The 17,318-nt window shown below is 37.5% G+C and overlaps 1 protein-coding gene and 1 long non-coding RNA gene across 2 annotated transcripts in view; one reads left to right on the top strand and one right to left on the bottom strand.

The window, feature by feature from the left end:
- LOC132541432 (uncharacterized) overlaps positions 1 to 17,318 on the bottom strand; it is a 223,150-nt gene that overhangs the window by 121,208 nt on the left and 84,624 nt on the right. The gene's annotated exons all lie outside the window — the stretch shown is intronic.
- The window catches only part of PTGFR (prostaglandin F receptor), a 30,535-nt gene continuing 18,806 nt past the window's right edge, over positions 5,590 to 17,318 (top strand). The window contains exons 1-2 of the mRNA XM_007530159.3: positions 5,590 to 5,836; positions 7,271 to 8,139. Of these exons, the coding sequence (XP_007530221.1) occupies positions 7,342 to 8,139 (798 nt within the window). The 5' untranslated portion in view covers positions 5,590 to 5,836; positions 7,271 to 7,341. The remainder of the gene's footprint in view (positions 5,837 to 7,270; positions 8,140 to 17,318) is intronic.

Genomic DNA, 17,318 nt, shown 5'->3' on the forward strand with positions numbered 1-17,318 from the left:
TCTGACACTTTTACATGAGTGAAGTGGTATCTCATTGTTGTCTTTATTTGCATTTCTCTGATAACCAAAGACTTGGAGCATTTTTTCATGTGTTTCTTGGCCTTTTGGATCTCTTCTGTGGTGAATATTCTTTACATGTCCTCTCCCCTTTTTTGGATGTGGTCATTTGTTTTCTTGTTGTTGAGTTTGTCAAGCTCTTTATATATTTTGGTTATTAAATAATTGTCTGATGTATGGCATGTAAAGATTTTCTCTCATTCTGTGAGGGGTCTCTTGGTTTGGGTATTGTTATCTTTTGCTGTGCAGAAGCTTTTTAATTTGCTGTAGTTCCATAGGTTTATGCTTTCTTTAGTCTTCTTTGTAATTTGATTCATGTCACTGTAGACGAATATCTCCTATACACAGTCAAACCACCATAAATATGCCATATATCAGAACACTCTAAATATCTAAAAGAATGGCCTTAAAATATCTTCATTCTTTGATATCAATAAATTTCAATGGCCTGAATTCACTTATTAAAAGGCACGGAGTAGGAAGATGGATCAGAAAACACAACGCAACAATATGCTATGTACAGGAAACTTACCTAACTCAACAAGACAAACACAGATTCAAAGTGAAAGGATGGAAAACTATCATACAAGCCAATGGCCCACAAAAAAGGGCAGGAACAGCTATCCTTATATCTGACATGATAGATTTTAAAATAAATAAAATTTAAAAAGATAGGGATAGACACTACTTAATGCTCAGTGTATCAGTGAATAAGAGGACTTAACAACTATTAACATCTATGTACCCAATGAGAAGCCATCTAAATACATCAAATGTCTACTGAAAGAGCTACAGCAATATATTAACAGCAACACAGTAGAACGTAGTAGGGGACTTCAACACCCCACTCTCTCAACTTGACAGAAAATCAATAAAGAAATGAGGGAGCTAAATGAGGAGATAGATAAACTAGAATTATTGGACATTTTCAGAGTCATTCATCCCAAGAAACTAGAATACACATTATACTCAAGTCCACATATGTTATGCCACAAAGACAGCATCAGCAAATTCAAGAGCATTGAAATCATCCCAAGCATCTACTCAGACCACAGTAGAATGAAACTAACACTTAACAATCAACAAATGATTAGTAATAGTCCCACAATGTGGTAGCTTAACAGTACACTACTTAAAAATTACTGGGTCAAAGAGAAAATCAAGGAATAAATAAAAATGACTCAAGAGTTCAATGAAAATGAAGACACAAGCTATCAAAATATTTGGGAGACAGCTAAGGCAGTACTGAGAGGGAAGTTCATAGCCATACAAGCACACATTAGGAAACCAGAAAAAGCACAAATAAACAGCCTGATTGCACATCTTAAAGACCTAGAAGAAGAACAAGGGAGACATAAAGCAATCAGAAGGACAGAAATCACTAAAGTTAGGGCATAAATGAATAACTTTGAAAATAAGAAAACCATACAAAAGATCAATGAAAGTAAATGTTGGTTCTTTGAAAGAGTGAGTAAAATTGACAAACCTTTAGCCAGACTCACAAAACAAAAAAGAGAGAAGAACCAAATAAATCAGATCATAAATCAAAGAGGAGATATCACAACAGACACCACAGAAATTCAGCATATCATGCAAGACTTCCATAAACAACTATATGCCACCAAGCTAGAGATCCTAGAAGAAATGGATGGTTTCCTAGATACCTACAAACTTCCAAACTTAAGTAAAGAGGAACTAGATAACATGAACAGGTCCATCACAGGCAACAAAATTGAAACACTTATCAAAAACCTTCCCAAGAATAAAAGTCCTGGACCAGATGGTTTTACAAATGAATTCGGTTTTACAAATGAATTCTATGAAATCTTCAAGGAAGAGTTAATACTTCAACTGTTAAAAATCTTCCAGAAGGTTGAAGACACAGGAATACTTCTATGAAGCCAACATCACTCTGATACCAAAATCAGACAGGGACACAACCAAAAAAGAAAACTATAGACCAATATCTCTGATGAACATAGATGCTAAAATATTGAACAAAACTCTAGCCAACTGGAAACAGCAGTCTATTAAAAAGATTGTTCATCATAAACAAGCAGACTATAACTTGCACTCTTTTTGGCTGTGCCACAGCCTAGCCCTGTGAGTTGATTCTTAAAGTTTTCATTGTGAAAAAACAATGTAACTGATGACTAATATTAACTAGATTTATTTTAGTAAACATTTCACATTATATGCAAGATAATATGATCTTAGATATCTATTATGCCCAAATAAACAATAGTTTGTTGTTTATTCTTCCTTAAAAATTAGTAACTTACTTTATTAATAGCATAATCTTCCTACCTTGAGAAAACAAAATGTAAGAGTTTTACAATCTCTTTTTATTATTAAATTTCTTTATTGGGGGTTAATGGTTTACAGTCACAGAAAAATATCATAGTTTGTACATGCAGAACATTTTTAATAACAATACAACCCCCACTAAGTCCTCCTCTGCCATCATGTTCCAGAACCCCAAACCCTCCCCCCCCAGACTCTTTTACTCTGGAGCAGTACACCAACACAATCTTGTGTTAAGTGATCGCAACAAGAAATAAAGGTGGGGGACATCATAGCAACAAATCTTCTACCACTCTGTGATATTCCCGTATCATGTGCCAAGGGCTTCAGACTGGCTCAGACCTGTGCCCCATGCCTGGCCTACCTGTTCCCTCCCAGGTGAACTATCTATATCTAGCTGACTCATGAACTACATGTTGATTAAGGAATTAGTTATTTTTTTAAAAAAATATATTATATTTGCTTATTTATTTTCCCTTTTGTTGCCCTTGTTTTTTTATTGTTGTTGTAGTTATTGTTGTTGTTGTTATGGATGTCGTCATTGTTGGATAGGACAGAGAAAAATGGAGAAAGGAGGGGACGGCAGAAAGGGAGAGAAAAGATAGACACCTGCAGACCTGCTTCACCACCTGTGAAGGGACTCCCCTGCAGGTGGGGAGCCAGGTGCTCAAACCGGGATCCTTACTCAGGTCCCTTGCACTTTGTGCCATGTGCGCTTAACCCACTGCACTACCACCTGACTCCCAGGAATTAGTTCTTAAGAGGAACTCCCATAGTATATGTAAAGTAGATAATTTAACATGGGACTTGCCTAGCATTTGAAAAAATAAACCCATATTTTAAAATATACTAAAGATGGCACCCCTCATCATTACTCTGCCACCAGGTTCCAGATGCTGCTAGCATGATGCCAACCAGACTTCCCTGGACAGATAACCCCACCAATGTATCCTGGAGCCCCACTTTCCCAGAGCCCAACACCACTAGGGAAAGAGAGAGACAGGCTGGGAATATGGATTGACCTGTCAATGCCCATGTTCAGCGGGGAAGTAATTACAGAAGCCAGACCTTCCACCTTCTGCATCCTACAATGACCTTGGGTCCATACTCCCAGAGGGATAAAGAATAGGAAATCTTTCAAGGAAGGGGATGGGATATGGAGTTCTGGTGTTGGGAATTGTGTGGAACTGTACCCCTCTTATCCTATGGTCTTGTCACTATTTTCATTTTATAAATAAAAAAAGAAAAAAAAACCCTAAATAATGAATGTTATAACCTGACACTGTGTTGATGAGCATTTCTTTATTTTGTCAAGGAGACAAAGATAGCTGATGCTTGTGCAGTTTTCCCATAAGAGATGGAAAGGTTTAAAGTGCTTAAGCTGGGAGACAGGTGGTAGCACAGCGGGTTAAGGGCACATGGCACAAAGCGCAAGGATCCCTGTTCTAGACCCGGTTCCCCACCTGCAGGCGAGTCACTTCACAGGCGGTGAAGCAAGTCTGCAGGTATCTATCTTTCTCTCCCCCTCTGTCTTCCCCTCCTCTCTCCATTTCTCTCTGTCCTATTCAACAACATCAATAATAACCACAACAATAAAACAACGAGGACAACAAAAGGGAATAAATGAATAACTATACAAAATTTAAAGTTCTCAAGCTATAATGCTGGAAACGCTAATTGGCAGCGCTAAGGAATTAAAACATTTACTAGGTAAACAGGAACAGGCTTAGGTGCGTATAGAGAGATGAAGGAGACCACTGCAGGAACCCAGCTCAGTGGAAAAGACGTGAATAAACAAACAATTGCAACAGAATGTGATTCAATACTATTAGTCATAGAGGAAAGACTAGTTACTGTATGCCATTTGTGTTTTTCACTGCAGCTTACTACAGTTGCTTTTTGGATATAGCCCATCCAAAGACAATGCTTTCCCTCCTCCTAATTAGAATATTTTGATTAACTAAAATATTAACTTATTGACTATACCAACAGTTTATGTTAGAAGTTGTGATAGCACTACAAAATGATCTTGGTTTCTGTCACCAAGGAAACCATGAACATCAATCTCTTCCATAGGTAATGACTAATTTATTTATAATGCGTTAGCACTATAGTATTTATCTCTATTTTCAGAAACTGGAGCAGAGGCCCCTTCTGATTTTGCATTGATTGTTCACATAGTTGTTGAAGATATTTCAGTAACAATTAAAAAAGCAAAAGTGAGCAACCAATTAAGATTTTTCTTAATGTCTGAAATAGTCTTTATTTATTTATTGGATAGAAACAGCCAGAAATCAGAACAGAAGGTGGAGATGAAGAGGGAGAGAGCAGAGGGGCACCTGCAGCCCTGCTTCGCCACTCACAAAGCTTCCCCCCTGCAGGTGGGGCCTGGGGGTTTGAACCAAATACTTGCACTGTAACATGTGCTCTCAAACAGATGCACCATCACCCGGCCCCCCAGATTGAGTTTTTAGTTGGACAAATGAGATAGAGTTGATAGTTAAGAAACAAAACTATAATAGTAGAAGGAAATGCAATATAAAGTGACTAAAATCATAACTCAAATGAAGTAGTGGATAATTCCTTACTGATTGATCATAATATGATCTCCACCAAAAAATAATATTATATGCACACCTCTTTGGGTAGAAATTATCTCACCACTGACTTATGTAATCATTAAAATGTTATTGATCCTTTATCTGAAGGTGTCCTGAAAAAACAATCCACCCGATCTTTTTCCCCTTCTCCTATTTCATAGAAATCTAGAAACATGGTCCAGTCCTCTGAGTGACAGTGGACTCTAAGGCAGTGGCTGTTTCTATATACAACATGTGACTTGAATACTTGTTTATACCTTCCTGGATATTATCAGCCATGAAATCCTAGCTCAAACACAATCTCTTTCCATCTGACTTGTTTATTTCTATCGAGCTGGACTTGGAATGAATGTAATGTACAAACTACAACCTGAATATCCATCCAGCATGCTGTTGCTACAGCTGTCTAGATTTTTCTAAATGCTCCAAACTCCTACTTTGCAGTCTCCGAGATGGAGACTTTATCTCCAAAATGAACTTATAACAGAACTTTGCCTTATGTGGCTGGGCTGCAGAAAGGGCAACTCTGATATCCTGATGGAGGATGCATAGCATCCAAGTAGGGTGCTCTTCTCTCTCTCTTGGTTAGATTCAAGGATCCTGGAGAAAGGGGGCGGAGAAGAGAGAGAAGAGGAGAGGGAGGAGGTCATTGGCATTCTCCTACCGCCCAGGCTGCCGGCATGAAAGCTGCCTAAGGATCAGAGAAGCAGAGCACATGAGCACTCTCTGAGCTGGGGCAGCGTGAGGAGTGAACCCAGCCCAGCTCAGGGGGAACCAGCGGGAGCAGCGGAACAGAGCTCCGCGCCATGGCTCACCCAGAGCAGGCGACCTTTTCTGCTCTGCAGGGATCCCTACCCACAGCCCGGGATGCCAAGGTAAGGACCCCTCCAGCAGCTAGACCCCAGCGTGTGGTCGGTGGGATAGGGTATAGTAGCTACCCCGCCTCTAAAGCGCTGGAAAGCACCTCTGCCTGCACTTGGGACCAAGTTTCCAGCCAATGTCCCAGGCTGAGCCGACGCTTAGGGGAAAGTAGTACAGACCAGTCCAGATTCTGAACTCTGCGCCTGGGAACCCAGTGGAAAGGATCTCTGTCAGGGAAAAGTTCAGAGGGAGAGGTCCCCTTCTCGCAGTCGGGGTTCTCTGTGGGGGCGATCCTTCAGCATTCTACGAGGATTTGCCCCCCGGCCCCCGGGGTGCGAGAGGGGACCCCAGGAGTTTGAGCAATAGCAGAAAGTTGCAGCAAGTTAGGCGGGCTGGGAAGAGTGTTGTAAGCAGAAGCACGGATGGGGGGGGGGCGGGGTGTGTGGGGGCTGTAAAAGGCGAAAGTCAAGTTGTGAGTAAGACCTGGGTGCAGCTCTCAGGAGGCTGGCTCTCTGGGACCAAACCCAGGAAAGGTTGGCTTCAACATTCTCAGCCTCCGGGAAAGTTGCTCCAGAAAAGCCAATCGAATTAACTAGGGTTGGGTGGCTGTGGTGTGGATATCGTGTAACTCTGAGTCAGTTTTCAACCCATTATGGAAAGAGGGACAAATAAATACTTCTCACTCGATGGCTGCTATCTGAAGCTGTAACTTAATCACAGCTTCTATGCAGTTGCTCACACAGTGAACGCAGCCTGACTAACCTTCCCTGTAGCTTGTCAGGGGTTCTGTTTAGGTGAGAGCTAGATCACAAAGCCTTACTAGAGACTGGCACTGCCTCTCTGGAGTCACTGACACACGTGTGGTTTACTATTATTTGAACTCAGATAATTTCAGATCTTATTCGGAAAAGTCCTATTTAACATTTGTTGTACTAGTTTGTAGTTTACCCTACCTCCTTCTAAAATTTACAGATCATTGTTTTGTCTGTCTAACAGGGAGTTCACCTCAAGAGTAATTTGAAGTTCAGGGTCAGAGCTAACTGGAGTAAAAGGAAGACATTTAAAAAACTCACCTCATTATTCAAATAGGATGTCAGATGTTGAAAAGCTGTGTTGTGTTCTTTTAATCTTTTTAGGGGTTTTGTAAATCTTAAAAGATTTTAAAGTGTCTGTGAAATCTCAGGAAGAGATTTAGAAGGTGCCCATTTTCAGAGGGACAATGGAGGCTAACTAAGGGCTATTAATTTTGTCAGTTTTCTTCACCTTGAAAATGAAAATGTGGACGTGCAAGCAGATGAGTTTTGTTTCCCATATGATGCAACCTTGGTAATGATAGGCTACATAAATCTGATTCCCACCAGAAGGTGCTGATGCGCCTCACTCTTAACTGTGAAACTGTGAACTGAGTAGTTAACACAGCGCTCATAATTCCTGTCTTTATGCTACAGATTTTGGAACTGCAAGCCTGCGATGTTTTAAGAGGGAGATGACTTGAGTGGCTGGCTTTTACTCCACAACAATGTCCATGAACAACTCCAAACAGCCATTGTCTCCTGCTGCTGGTCTCCTTGCAAATACCACTTGCCAGACGGAAAATCGACTTTCAGTATTTTTTTCAATAATCTTCATGACAGTGGGGATCTTATCAAACAGCCTTGCCATTGCTATTCTTATGAAGGCATATCAGAGATTTAGACAAAAGTCTAAGGCATCCTTTCTGCTTTTGGCTAGTGGGCTGGTTATCACAGACTTCTTTGGCCATCTCATCAATGGAGCAATAGCAGTTTTTGTATACGCCTCTGATAAAGACTGGATTCGCTTCGATCAATCAAACATCCTATGCAGTATTTTTGGGATCAGCATGGTATTCTCTGGCCTATGTCCACTTTTTCTAGGCAGTGTGATGGCCATTGAGCGATGTATTGGAGTCACCAAACCATTATTTCATTCTACTAAAATTACATCCAAACATGTGAAAATGATGTTGAGTGGTGTGTGTTTGTTTGCTATTTTCATAGCATTGCTGCCCATCCTTGGGCATCGAGATTATAAAATTCAAGCATCCAGGACCTGGTGTTTCTACAAGACAGAACACCTTAAAGACTGGGAAGATAGCTTTTATCTTTTACTTTTTTCTTTTCTGGGACTTTTAGCCCTAGGTGTTTCACTTTTGTGCAATGCCATCACAGGAATTACACTTTTAAGAGTCAAATTTAAAAATCAGCAACACAGACAAGGCAGGTCTCATCATTTGGAAATGGTCATTCAACTCCTGGCCATAATGTGTGTCTCCTGCATTTGCTGGAGTCCATTTCTGGTAAGAGCTCAATGTTTTGACAATTTCTGTCTTCTTCTGCTGCTCCTTCTTGTTCTAGGTCTTAGACAAGGTTTCCTGTCCAGAATTGTTATTTTTGGTGGACAACACTGCTCAAACTATTACAAACTACAGTTTATATCTACTTAAAATTTATGTCAGTATTTAACTTTGGCTTAGAATTCGGCTGTTTCTGATACAGACAGAAACCCATAAACTACCAGTTGAGAGGCTTCCTAAGTCATTCTATCTATAGTGTCACCTGTTTGTAAGGTAGTGTAAAGTTATTTTCCTTGATTTAACATACTAACTACAATTTGTTTCTAAAATATGAAAAAAGATAAGCTGATATATAGAGAGATGAATTCCAGTGAGTCTTGGGAGAAATTCACATAGGCTTTTAACTTATAAGTAAGATACATTAGATATCAGGTTCTTAACTGCACAAAATCACCAGATTTCACTTGCAGAAGATGGTGGCAAGCTGAGGTAACTGAGAAGTTTAACTAATCTCTGTGAATAGTGTGGATGAAAAAAAAAATCAAGAGATCACTAATCCAGTGGTTAAAACAACAATCCAGGAAAAATAGGGCAGGAATAGAGGTATAACTGGTCAGAGAACCAGGGATTCTTTCTTTATAATTTCAATCAGTTAAAAAAAAGAAATTAGCCAGCAAGTATACTTGACAGCATGGTGTTTTTTATTTGGAAATGAAGCCTGAACTTATAGAATTAGCAACAAACACAATAACATTAAACATAAGTTATTCATATTACTTTTCAAGTAGAAGACAAAGAAATACTTAAGAGTGCCAAGAATTTTATAAATAGAAGTTCTGATAAGTATGACCTTCACCTTTTCCAGCATTCTACCTTTTGATGAAAAGTGGCAATATGCCTTGAAGGAGAAAAAAAATTGTTTGTCTTGCTATTAATAAAAGAAATAGCATTTTTATTATTCTTTCTGTACCAGTGGGAAAAAGGACTGGTCTCCCTACAGTTGATGCACAGGTAAGAAGACGTGAGGCTGACAGAAAGATAGAAATAACACAGATGTTGTAGACTTACCTTGAATGGCAGGATAAAGGTACTTTGCATTAATGCAGGTTTTCTAGGTCCTCAACAGATTCATTGCCCAAGAACTATTACCAAAGCAGCCCATCTCTCTCTCTCTTTCTTTCATTCTTCTGTTCTTTCTTCTTTTTTCTTTCCCCAGAGCACTATAAAATTCTGTTTATGGTAATAGGAGAGATTGAACCCTGGACTTTGGAGCCTCAGGCATGAAAGTGCCACAGGAGTTTTAATAAGCAATCCTGATGTTCATGATAATATATATATATATATATATACATATATATATATATATAGTGTGAGAACTGCTTTTGTATACAAATCCTATAATGAGAATTTTAGTTAAAATATTTTTTCTTTTGACTATACCCATATTATTTTTTTCACAGTTTGAATTTAGTTTCTTGACTTATTCAATCATTTAAATGTTCTTTAATTGTATTCATGAACTGGTTCTAGCACACAACTAAGGGAAGGCTAGGTTGAGCCTGCCAATAATAATCAACATTCCTAGGCCTGCTTGTTAATTCAAAAGGTCTTAGGTGAACCCAAGCAGGATTCCAATATGGGCTCACAGTACATTTGTTTGAATCTGAATAACAGAGACCAGTGTTATCAACGCTTGGGAATCATTTCAGTGTTCATTCTTGGGGAAATCTTGCCACAAAGGGAATTTCCTGAGAATAATGTTTTTTTTTTATTCCTTAAATTCTGAAATATAGTAGATTTAAAATGACAGTGAATCTGAATAGATTTGAAGTTTGCTTAGATGCTGAAAAGGTGGTATAAAGTGAGAAAAACAGTAGCTGAAAATGCTTAAAATTGCTTTAAAATTGAAAAGTTTCTGTGCTGAAGAAAATCTTAAAACAAAGTAGTGATATCAGTGACAATAGAAGTACTCACTGGAGCTTGGGTCTTCATTTGTCTTGAACTTTAAATTTTTGTTATTGTTAAAAGTTATTACAATTTGATTCATATTTTAAACATATTTCCCAGTGGGAGCATAATTTCATCTTCATGGGACATTATCTGAGATCTATTTTCTACTTAACTTATTGATGTATTTGGACACTGATGATACTTCAATACTTTTCAGTGTGAAAGTTATTTCTTTATTAGATGCATAATAAGCATGCTATCTATTCTCTTGGATGGGATTGATATGATGAGTTGTTTCAAGTATTTTTTTTTTTTTTTGCATTTCAAACTTCTGTTGTGGAGATATGGGTCTTCATGGTACAATCTGACTTTATAAGATTTACACCTTTAGTGATCTTGACAAAGTACCATGGACATACTAGCTACCACAAAGTTCTTAATGGAGTCTTAGTAGAAAATTCAGACTTTGGAACACCAAAGTAGCATCCAGCACCAGTTCAGATATTTCTCTTTTCCCCCTATAGACATTTCAAACGGGCTGCATAGACATTTAGGAAGGAGTCATCATCGCTACTATACTCACCCTATATTGTACTATTTTCAAAAGCATTCTTATACATTTAAAATTTTCAAAGATGTACTATAATAGTGCCAGATTTCAAGTTAATGCTCTGTTTTTAAAATTATGTGCCTTTTCTCTCTGATGGACAAGTATGTATTATTCGGTCCATAATTTGAAGTGATAATGGTAAATTCTTTGCCTTGTTTCATGTTCAAGTCTCAAATTGAAACAAAGGTTCAGATGCATCTACTGAAAGGAAGAAACGAGTCATGCGGATGGTGGTGCTTGTGCTTGACAGGACGTATTGCATCAAAGTACTGGCATAATTTCTAAAACTGCATAAGTTTGTAGCTACTGGCAAGAGGGATATTTTATTCATGATGATGACTGAGTTTTAATCAACACCGAGGTGATTGTGATTTTTTGTTTGGGTTGTTTCTTCCTTTTTAGGAGAGAGTTTTTTCTTTGGTAGTTTTAGAATTGCAGATAAATGAGTCAAAAAATCAAGAGATCACACTATCTCTTCATGTCTGCCCACCCCTATTACCTTGTGATTATCCTTACCTTTCACATCTGGCGTTGGTGTGGCATATCGGAACTGATGAGCCATGCTGATGGACTGTGAAGTAAAATTCGTTGTTTCATTAGTTTTTCTCTTTATGTTGTCCATTACATGGGCCTCTTCACAGTGTAATATATTAAAAAGGCTTATCGTTATATTATTAGGTAGAGTAGCTTTACTACCTTCAAAATTTCATGTTTTAAAAAAATTTCATGTTTTATTTTCTCAAAGGGAAAGTCTTTATGTGTGTTTTTACAAACTGAGATTTGTAAAGTAGTAATTCATAATATTAGTTTAACTATAACTCATTAGTGACTTAGAGAATACATTTGTGTTTTATAGTCTTAAAGATAGTTAAAGCATATCAATTCATTTCATTAAAATTCCCATATAGAAAACTATATTAGACAATTTTAGCTTGTAATTCTATGTAATAACAATTAACACAAAAAATCTTTGAGGATCAAGTAGCAAACCCATAAAAGAGCAACCACTCTCCTTTCACACGGCAATCTTGAATACATACTTTGTAGTTTTAGGAGAGGGAAAAGGCATTTTCCAGCACTTTGAAGTAACATTTTCTTAAATGTGTTTCTGTATTTATAGAAGGAGTAATTCTTTCCAGTGCTTCATTTTTAGACTTTGTAAATATAAAAGGAATTTATAATTATGATTGTGCTTATTTTGCCAGTTTAGCAGAGCAATAAATACTTGTTTACTGACTGTAACTTAAGTGGTATGAATGTCAAAAGATTGCAAATGATTGACCAGAATCCCCAGCCTGCATTTGTAGGTAAGAGTTACTTAAGCAAATTAACCAAAAAACATGCTAATTTTTAATCTTTTCTCTAAGTCAGCAGTTGCAAATTCATGACATTATTTAATATTAGTAATCTTTAGCAGTCTTACTAAAGGACCATTTATCTGTTTACTTTCAGGGCTAGAGGGTCATTTTGTATTAGGAAAAGAAGTATAATTTTATTTATATATATATATATATATATATGTGTGTGTGTGTGTGTGTATCAGAGCAAAATAATTTATTATCTGGGAAAGCTTACTCAAGAAATGAATTCTATTATATTTGTTTAATTTGAATTTATTTTTTTCTATGATCCTTACTCTTATGCTAGTATTTCTAGCCAGTTTAGCTAAATGTTTTGCCATTAAAATATTTGCTAGATACAAGTTAAAGTACTGGATGGTTAACTCAGTTTTGACTGGAATGCTAGTGGTGTTATAAAGTATATGTAGTATTATAAAGACCAGGTCCTAGAGGTCTAATTATGAATGAGGGAACAGTATAACATCATCATAAAACATTTTGATGATTAGACAAAATTATTTTATTTGCAAGGTTGACCTCATTAGCATATCTTGAAAACATGTATCTACATATGTGCACGTGTCTTGTGCACTTGTTTCTACAACAAAAGGATGGTGATATATGTACATTATATATGCAGTTTGGATAAAAGAAAATGTGAGTAATGTATAAGCATGTATATAGATAATGTGTAAATATAATATGTAAATGTTATACAAAAATGTGGAATTGGCTTACAAAATAAAAAAAATGTACCATCATAGATCTAACTATATCAAATAAAAGGGTTTCAAATGGGGTGAATTACAAAATTAAAGGCAGAATGACTCCTTAAGAGATTTATGTCAGATGTTGTATAGTATGCTCTTTAGATTATTCTTTCTTAAAATATTTTAATTTATTTATTGTTGCAGAGAGAGAGAGAAATTGAGAGGGGGGAGGGAGATAGAGGAGGGAGACAGAGAGACACCTGCAGACCTACTTTGCCACTTGTGAAGTTTCCCCCCTTCAGGTGGGGAGCAAGGGGCTTGAACCTGGGTCCTCTGGCAGTGTAATGTGTGTGCTTAACTGGGTGGTAAATTATTCTTGAACTGCAGAGCTTAGAGGTGATGTCATAATTTATTCTGGTTGATTTTCTTTTGAGAAATGGGATTGCTTCTTCAGAATATAGATGCAGTGAGGATGTTGTCTGGTTAAGGAGGTATGACACATGGGTTCCATGAAATTCTAAACAGTTAAGACATATATATGTATGTATGTATATATATATATATATATATATATATATATATATATATATATATATATAATGGAATATTTGCATCCAGAAGAAAATATGCATTTTAGAGATATTGCTTACATAATAAGAATTGACAGTTTTGCACTGGGAAAGTGGCATTATGTCACTGATAGTAGTTTGTAGAAAAGCAGGTCTAGACTTGGAAGCGAGTCCTGGAACTGAACATTGGTATTCTCATGACTGGAAATTTTTAAAATGTATATTTTTATTTACTTATTAATGAGAGGGGTAGAATGGGAGAGAGAAAGAGAAAGAGAGAGAGAAAGAATCAGACATCATGGTGGTATCTGTGCTGCCAGGGACTGAACTCAGGAGCTCATGCTTGAGGGTCTAGTGCTTTTATCTACTGTGCCACATACTGGACCACTTGCCTGGAACATGCTTTTCGAGCTGACATCTCTATGACTCTCTTCCTTAGGATGCCTTTTCTATCTAAGCTATTGGAAGAAGATCCTTTCTCTTCTCTAACCCTTATCTTTCTTCTCATAAAACATAGTAGTATCTAGGATAAATTTTTCTGTTTGTTATTTGATTTCTTTCCCTGACATGTAAACCCATGTCTTGTCATCTCATCAGCTTTTAGACCTTTGTGTATGTAATAGTTGGTGTCAGTATTTGTTATGACTGGGAAGAAGCCTAATCAGGTACTTGAGCCCTTGAATGTGAAGTGTTTTGGTATCTCACAAAAGAAATATAGAAATGTTTAAAAAATAAATATTGGGACTGGGTGGTAGTGCACCTATGCATATATTATCATGACTGAGGACCTTGGTACAAGTCCATGGTTCCTATGTGGAGGGCAGCAGTTTCATGAATTTTGTAGCATCCCCCCACCCCAATTCTCTCCCTCCCTCTGTCAAAGAAAGAAGAAGAAATAAAGGCCATTGAGAATCTGACGTCATGCAGGCACAGAGCCCCAGTGATAATCTTGCTGGTAAAATAACAACAACAGAAAGCAAATATTTGCTTAAATGACTTTCATATAAAAGAGGATTCAGTTGGGTATGGTATTTGTTTCTACATAGGATCCACTTTTCCTATGATGTCAACATTTGATTATTTGGCCACTGGGGTATTCTTTATTTTTTAATAGATTTAAAAAAAGGAATGTAGCAGATTCAGGTGCTGATTGCCTGGGTCTTTTTTTTTGTCTTTATTGGGGATTAATGATTTATGATACAGTAGTTTGTACATGTGTAACATTTCTCAGTTTTCCATGTAACAATCTAGGTAACATCTAAGTCCTCCTCTGCCATCATGTTCTAGGACTTGACCCCATCCCCACTAGCGTCTTTTACTCTGGTGCAATACTCCAACACAAGTCCAAGTTCTGCTTTGTGTTTTCCCTTTTGTTCTTATTTTTCAACTTCTATTAGTGGAATCATCCCATATTCATCCTGCTCTTTCTGGCTTATCTCACTTAACATGATTCCTTCAAGCTTCATCCAAGATGAGGTGAAGAAGGAGAATTTATAGTTTTTAATAACTGAGTAGTATTCCATTATACCAAAACTTCTTCAGCCACTCATCTGTTGTTGGACATCTGGGTTGCTTCCAGGTTTTGGCTATTACAAATTGTGCTGCTATGAACATAGGTATACACAAATCTTTTTGGATGGGTGTGTTTGGTTCCTTAGACTATATCCCCAGAGAGGAATTGCAGGATCATATGGTAGGCCTACTTATAACCTTCTAAGTGTTCTCTAGACTGCTCTCCACAGGGGTTGGACCAATTTACATTTGCCTCTGGGATAGTTCAATGATTCGATTTTCTATTGGAAAGGTCTAAGAGGAAGAAGGTGTATTTAGAAGTATTAGTTGAAAATGGAGATCAGGAATTCTAAATTTTCTGCAGTTGGAATTGGGTACTAGAATTTAGGGATTCTGTTAGTATTCAGAGGAATTTTATGAATACACTTGGATTGATATTGCTTTACCAAGATACTATAACAATTGCTTTTTAACATATCATTTCCCTCATTTAAGTCTCAGTGATTCTTAGTGGCTAGATTCTGTTACAGCTTTGTGCTTTAATTTCTTCTATAAGCATGTACCATAAACTAATGTTTACTTGTTGCATGAATGAACTAATATGTCAAATGGGAAGTACTGGAAACAAAGGAAATGTATTTCTTATTAGTAATTTAATAATGACTGACAAGATTGTGGCTTAAGAGGGGTACAATTCCGTACAACACCCACCACCAGAGTTACATGTCCCCGCCTTTCCATTAGAAGTTTCCCTATTCTTTATCCCTCTGTGAGTATGAACCAAAGATCTTTATGGGGAGCAGAAGATTACAGGTGGTCTGGCTTCTGTAATTGTTTCTCCTCTGGACATAGGCCTTAGTTGATAGTTCAATCCTGATTCCATCTTTTCCTATAGGGTTAGGGCTCTGGAGAAGTGAGGTTTTAGGACACATAATGGGTGAGGACATAATGGGTGAGGTTGTCAGCCCAGGAAAGTCAGGATGGAATTATTATAGTGTCTGCAACTTAGTGGCAGAGTCTGTTATGCCTCTGCAGATGTCTCACTTGTAGTTGATGAGTTTTGTTAAGTTTGTAGCTATACATATTTGTTGTTTTGGGAGAGATCTGTTCTGTTTCTTCTTATTCTATGACCATGCTTGCCGGAAGTGCTTTGACTCAATTTATATTGCTAGTATGCTTGAAAGACTGTGAAGCTTTTATAATCACAGAGGATTGTCAGGAACCTCCAGCAGACCTTGATAGTGGACATGGTATAGTGTCATGATCATTCTCTTTGGTTGAACCCACCCTCAGGAAAAGGGACTTGCCTACCTTACTGATGGTTGTGCTTTGCTCTACATATAGTGTCAAGTGAAAGCTAGAGTGTAAAGCACTTGCTTTCCTGAATTCTTGGGCATTTCTGAAGTTTGGTTTCTTTGCTAGATATAGCTTCGACCTCCACCTTACTTTTTCAAGTAAAGCTACAGAAAACAACAGAGGAGAGAGAACAGAATAAATGAGGCAGAAAAAAGAATGAGCAAGTTTGAGGATGAATTAGAGAAAACTAAAGAAATAAAATACCTCAAAATTATCCATATATCAGAACACTCTAAAAATCTACAATAGTGGCATTAAAATTTCTTCAGTCTATAATATCAATAAATGTCAGTGGCCTAAATTCACTTATTAAAAGGCACAGAGTAGGAAGATGTATTAGAAAACACAACCCGGGAGTTGGGCTGTAGCGCAGCGGGTTAAGCGCAGGTGGCGCACAGCACAAGGACCAGCATAAGGATCCCGGTTCGAGCCCTGGCTCCCCACCTGCAGGGGAGTCACTTCACAGGCGGTGAAGCAGGTCTGCAGGTGTCTATCTTTCTCTCCTCCTCTTTGTCTTCCCCTCCACTCTCCATTTCTCTCTGTCCTATCCAACAACGACAACAACAATAATAACTACAACAATAAAAAAAAACAACAAGGGCAACAAAGGGAATAAATAAATAAAAAAAAAAAAGAAAAGAAAACACAACCTACCTAACTCAACAAGACAAATACAGACTCAGTGTGAAAGGATGGAAAACTACCATACATTCCAATAAAACACACACACACACACACACACACACACACACACACACACACGGACAGGAACAGCTATGCTCTTATCTGACATTATAGACCTTAAAATAAATTAAATTTAAAAAGATAGGGATGGACATTACTTAGTGCTCAGAGGATCAGTCATTCAAGAAGACTTAATGATTATCAACATCTATACACCCAAGGAGAGGCCATATAAATACATCAAACATCTACTGAAAAGAGCCACAGCAATATATTAACAACAACACAGTAATAGTAGGGGACTTAAACATCCCACTCTCTCAACTTGACAGAACATACAGGCAGAAAATCTACAAATAAATGAAGGAGCTAAAAGAAGGGATAGACAAACTAGAACTACTGGACATTTTCAGAGTAACAGTGGTGGTTTCACCGTTTTCAGCCATCTTGG

The sequence above is a fragment of the Erinaceus europaeus genome, chromosome 11 (assembly GCF_950295315.1).
Source record: "Erinaceus europaeus chromosome 11, mEriEur2.1, whole genome shotgun sequence".
In the NCBI taxonomy this organism is placed as follows: Eukaryota; Metazoa; Chordata; class Mammalia; order Eulipotyphla; family Erinaceidae; genus Erinaceus; species Erinaceus europaeus.